Here is a 6,154-nt window from a genome sequence, read left to right on the forward strand (position 1 = left end):
TGCTCGCCATAGATAAGCACGAATGGGCACTTTGGGCACCAAGGCTGACTGGCTTGGGCTCCATGGGATGATCAACCTAATCCCTTTTTGGGTCCCCCGGTCTTTGTCTTTCTCTAGGTTATTGCTAGTTCTAGGCCTCATCCAGTTATTCTCCATTATAGTCCAAATTCCTTCTACTCCTTGCCCACAACCTGCTTCTTACTAGTGCCTTTCTTCTTCATCCTCTTCACCCGTGCATCTTCACCGTCATTCTCCTGGGGGCTAGGTATTGGGGAGGTAGCAGCGCTAGGGCTACAATAAGTTTGAAGGCAAAGAGGCGAGGTTCAAGTGAAGTGAGAAGCTAACTATTCCTCCCCATTTATATAGAAGAGATCCGCTGTTCCTCCTCAAAGACACCGGTCAATCTAAGCAGTCTCCAATTTTCTTGGAAAAAGATTATCGTGTTGATCATTATTTTGTAACTGGTTAAAATTCTCCAAATTCAGACGTGGGAAATACATGACCCTTATTCCTACAAAATAGTCGGCTCAAGACTTGAGGGCTATGTGACACATGTTCATTAGTCAAATGTTTAAATTTTTCATGTGAAGCGGATGATGATTATGACCCTCAGCTTGATTCTGCGATTCAACCTAAGGCTTGGGGCTACTCCATATAGAGTGTGACTTGTGTCACCCTCCGTATCGAATTTCAATAATGAAGATAACAAAATCAAGAAAAATGGGGCTTGAGCACCACAACCTCGTCATAACTTTGATAAGTATACTTGAAGATCCAACCAATGCAAGTTAAGTACTTGGAAAGAGGTAAAACTAATTGGCAAGGATCTGAAAAGTACTCAGAAGGCTACAAGACTTGACTAAAAAAGCTTGAGGGCTTGAGATACCAGGATCCGTGGGCCTACTAGCATGGCATGGACTACTCCGTAAAGGAGATAGGACAACTTGTGTGCTCAGGAAGGAAACTACGGTGCAGGATGGCGTAATTAACTTTACTAAGAATAGAACTAGTCATATAGATGGAAAATACTTGTTTGCAATAAGATTAGGAATTCTCTTGTCTTAACTTACTAAGACTTTAGTGGCAACCCTATGTAGATCAATCACTCCCAATAGAAGGCAATCCACCAAACAGGACGTAGGGTACTATGCTCTTCAGTAGCACAAACTTGTCTAAATCGTGTCTAGTGTTCACCTTTGAGTTATGATCTAGGCGAAACCCCTTCAAATAATGTACTACCTCATGGAATCTCTCAGTATGTTACTGGTCTAAACACCGCTAGTTTCATACCTTGTTGGGTATGAAGGCAATGAACATGGCATATGCATTGCATTTACATTATGTTTGGATTATATATTCCAGTACTATGCATTGACATGGAAGTGGATACGGGGATTACTATTTTCTTCTGAGGTTCATAAGCGGTTGTGGTTTATTCAATTTCCATATGAGGATGACTTTCATAATGATATGGCTTTATCTATATATGTTTAAATTGATACCTAATGAAGTCTTAGTTTAAATAACTCATCAAAACGACTTGCTTGTTGAGATTTATTCTCACACCCCTATATCTTTAGGTGCTTGAGTGGACGCTTTGCTTGAGGGATGGGATTAGCTGCACGTTACCACATCTTTTTTCTCACTTTTCTTTTATATTAATATTGATACTTTTGTCTTCCTGTAATGAACATATAGACCTCATGGTGACCCTTTTGAATTCGTAATAATAAGTGTGGGAGACCTTTATTAATTGTTTTTTATTAAGTTGCTCAATAAATCCTAATCTATGGTTTACCTTTAATTATCATTTATGTTGTTGCTTCCGAGTTTTGCTCTACATGTGGTTTTGCTGCCGAGTTCTGTACTCCAACATGTGGGAAGAGCATTTAGTGACACCTTAGGCCTTTGTGGCACATGGGGTCTTACAGTTTGTTACAACTTTCCTTGGCTGCTAAGATTACAGCAACTTACAACAATGAGAGGATAATATCCTACTTGTACATGGTGATGATATATTAAACATATAGATTCAATAATATGTTCTTCTTCTCCTGCTTCTACCCTTATTATATGATCAACAATCCCTTACATTGGAAATTTACAGTATAACAATATCATACACATTTATATTAAACGTTCAGAACTTTTAATACCACTATGGATGGGGTGAACAATCTAGTATTACATAGAATTAAATGCTCCATGGATTGGAGCGTTATTTTCCCATATATAGTACTTCTACCCCTTATAGAGCTCACTCAGTTTGGAGCTGCCTTTGTGAACCATAGTTGACAAGTGACTACAAAACAGACATAGAACATGTCATACAGTTTGTCGAATAGGCTGAAATAGGCATATCTCCGTGTCTTCTTAAACAGAAGGCCACAAAATATTATCCAAAGGCCTACCAAGAATCCCATGATCAGACCGAGATGAAAATCGATTTGAGCCTTGTCATCTTCATGCGATATGACGGGATCTCTTTGTACTGGCGGCTGATCTCCAGGACATACCTTTGGCAGTGGACGTCCACAAAGACCAGGATTGCCAATGTACATTGAAGTAGGATCATCTGCCCCTAGAGTGTCTAATTGATGTCCTGAGGGTATTCTGCCTGATAGGTTATTGTAGGACAAATTCAGATAGCTCAGTGAAGTCAAATTTGACAAGCACCAAGGAATTTCACCAGAAAGTTGGTTGCTGGACAAGTCGAGAGACTCCAAGCCTTGTAGATTGCCTATCTTATATGGGATATTTCCAGTCAAGAAGTTTGATGATAAATCCAAATTTATTAGCCCAAGAAGTGAGCCTATTTCTTCAGGTATTTTCCCGACTAACCTGTTGTAAGAAAGGTCAATGCTCTTAAAAAATATGGCATTCCAACTGTACTGAAGCACTTGTCCTTTAATTGCCAACGAAAAGCTATCACCAGATATACCCATATAATTTCCCGTATTCCCAAAACCTTCGTCGAAAGGATTATCAAAATAATCATAATAATCATCATCCTCAGTGGTAGTGAGAGCTTCCAAGTTCGCAAGAGATTGTGGTATAACCCCAGAGAAAGTGTTGTTTGCGAGATCAAGAATATGAAGATAAGATAGCCTTGTTGTTTCAATCGAAATATGACCTGAAAAGTAGTTAGATCTTAGCCGTAACATTACCAATATAGGCATGTTATCACTTATCCAGGCAGGTAACTTTCCACTGAATCTGTTTTGACTTAGGTCGAGGTATCTAAGATTTTGGCATTGTTTCAAGAATAAAGGAAATCCACCTGAAAGACAATTGTTGTTTAGAAGGAGAGTATGGATTTTCAAAATGTAAGAATGTGCAGAGCCGAAGCCGACCCTTGACGAGTTGCTCCTAGATTGATTCTTTTGTTTCAACCCTTCTCTGTCACAATCAGGTAGTCCCCTTGTAAGCAGGTTGTTTGAAAGATCTAAGATATGCAATTGAGGCGATCGACAAACTGAGTCAGGAATGATCCCAGTTATACGATTGGAAAACAGAACTGCAGCATGTAAATTTGGGCCTCCAAAATTTGATGGAAGTTGTCCATTTAAAGAATTTTTTGAGATGTCCAATAAGTAAATGCTTCTTGGTAACCTTGGTACTGAACCAGTTAAATTATTTGACTGGAGAAGAAGCACTGTTGAAGACATGAACTCCAAATTAAGAGGTAACTTACCAGCAATTTGGTTGTAAGAGAGGTCCAAAGATGTGGCATTAGAAAATGTAGTCCAAAACCAATCTGGGATCGTACCAATGAGACCTGTGTCTGAAATGTTGAGGTATGAAATGCTTTTTTGCCATCGAAGCCAATTATGGATTTGACCCAAATAACAGGATGATAAAGCTGCCGTGTGCAGATCGAACGGGGGTTCCCAATCCGAGCCTACCATGACTTGAAGATGTGTATGAGTCAAGTCAATGTGCTTCAAATTCGTCAAACCAGAGAAGTGTTCTTCTGATATCACACCACTGAAGCCATTATCACGAATCCTCAATAAAGTCAAATTTTGTAACGTTCCAATCCCCACAGGCACAGAACCGCTCAAGTGGTTGTTACTCATGTCAAGAATGCTTAAGGCAGTGAAGTTGGATACTGATTCTATTATCGTGCCAGTGATGTTGGTTCTATCCAAAAGTAGCTCTTGCAAACTATTCAGGGAACATTTTGGTATCCTCTCCATTAGATGTGCTATATCCCCACTGATATTGACCCCGTCGAGGTATATATTCTGTAAACTGCACATTCTGTTCAGTGTTGATGGTATCATCCCCTGGATTTCATTGGATCCCATATCAAGGGTGCGCAACTTGGTCAAGTTACCCAATTCGTCAGGAAAGGGGCCTAACAAACGCGAGTTAGTTAGTTTTAGACTCTTGAGGCTAGTCACATCCCAGTACCAATTGGGTGCAGCAGGACTCTGAAAAGAGTTAAGGGAGAGATCCAGATTTTCAAGCACCGTAAGGTTTTTGTGTAGAAGTGATGGGATGGAACTATTAAGTTCACAACCACTGAGATCTAGAACTCTCGAATTTGGGAGGGTGTTCACCCAATGAACCCAGTCAACCGCTGCGCTAAGGTCCACAGTGCTCATGTCAAGATGCTCCAGCGAGTGAAGATTTGCTAACCATGAAACATCTGATGCATATGAAAATGGTTGATTTATGTTGAGGTATTTCAGTTTGGTGAGGTTTCCTAGCTGAGGAGGTACTCGACCACCGAAATTCAAGTTTGAGAGGTCGAGATATGTCAAGCTCTTGAGATAACCCATGAATTCCGGTATAGGCTTATAACCCCCGAGGTCATTTCCGCTAAGATCTAGGTGCTTGAGATGGCGTAGGGCAAGAAGAGATGAACTTATCTGACCGCTCAACCCCTGACCAAGAATGTAAGAAGGAGGATAAGCAGGACCAAAATAATAATGCTCTGAGAGCAAGTTATTGCGGAGGTCGAGTTTGACGACGTGACCTGTCCTGGTGCTGCACCTCACGCCGTACCACAGGCAGCAGTCTTGGCCTCGCCAAGATCTCAGCCATCTGCCGGGGTCGTTCGTGATGCCGGCCTTGAAGGAGATTAGCGCATCTCTCTCGGCCGTGATGCAGCTGCCTGATGCAGAAGAAGCGGCGACGGCTGTTGTTGGCGCTGGGGAAAAGAGCAACAGGAGGCACATGACAGCTGCAGCTCCATGAAAGGAGGCACATGATCCTGGCGTTACAGCCATTGTGTGTGTTCGTTGTGCTGGTTCCGTTTGCAGTGCTGCTGGATGGAAAACTGGCAATGCATGGAGTGTGTTATGCAGTCGATCTCAGCTTTAGCAAGTCTTGGAAGCGTAGGTATCAATGACATCGGAGCACGTGGCTGGCCATCCAATGAGTCCACCAGAAACGCAGTGTCTTCTTCTGCCATTTAATTTGCCCTGGCATGCACGCTACTCCAGTCTACCGCGGCTTATTTGTGGCAGTCGTGCAGTGCTGAACTGATTTGTGCTTCCCGCCCGTCAAGCACGACGGTGAACTCGTCGAGGCTGACGCGGCATGCGCCGGTGTGTAGACTCATGAACTCATCCGAGGCGACGACCAAACTGGACACACGGGTGGTGCAGAGGCCTGCGAGACCCCGGCCCAGTAGTTTACTACAATACAAGAAGACTTGGGCCCACGACCTCCAGCTATTTGTCCGTTGAAGTTCCCAGCAGAATTAATTTCAGCGAAAAGTATTCCTAAAAAAATCAGAGAAAAGTGGAGGCATGAACAGGTTGTGCATCAATTGGCTCCAAAAATGCCAAGCTAATCAAGAGTTATTAGTCTTAAGTTGCAGAATTGATGTGTTTGCATTGTAAATAAACTATCACAAATATGAAGAGTTTCTACATTAGATTGTGGAGTTAGCTTCGCTTACAAAAACATTTTTTTGATTGCCCTAGATGAATTTACTCGATGCCACTTTCAAATAGTTTTCTTCAGTTAAGCAAACTATGACACGTAATACATACTATACTATGATACATACTATGACTTTGATAGAGTTGGAGCAAAGAACTATACTTCAATGAATTTACCCCAGTACTCTAACGCGTAATACATACTATGACTTTGATAGAGTTGGAGCAAAGAACTGATTAACTGATCGAATCAGAGA

The 6,154-nt window shown here is 41.7% G+C and overlaps 1 protein-coding gene across 1 annotated transcript; it reads right to left on the minus strand.

The window, feature by feature from the left end:
* Nucleotides 1–2,027: 2,027 nt before the first annotated feature.
* Nucleotides 2,028–5,406, minus strand: LOC117866656 (receptor-like protein EIX2). Its single transcript, XM_034750931.2, has one exon. It carries the CDS (start codon nucleotides 5,235–5,237, stop codon nucleotides 2,262–2,264), a length of 2,976 nt encoding a protein of 991 aa, XP_034606822.1. The 5' UTR covers nucleotides 5,238–5,406; the 3' UTR covers nucleotides 2,028–2,261.
* Between the last annotated feature and the right edge of the window lie 748 nt (nucleotides 5,407–6,154).

Source organism: Setaria viridis, chromosome 8 (assembly GCF_005286985.2).
Source record: "Setaria viridis chromosome 8, Setaria_viridis_v4.0, whole genome shotgun sequence".
Classification (NCBI taxonomy): domain Eukaryota; kingdom Viridiplantae; phylum Streptophyta; class Magnoliopsida; order Poales; family Poaceae; genus Setaria; species Setaria viridis.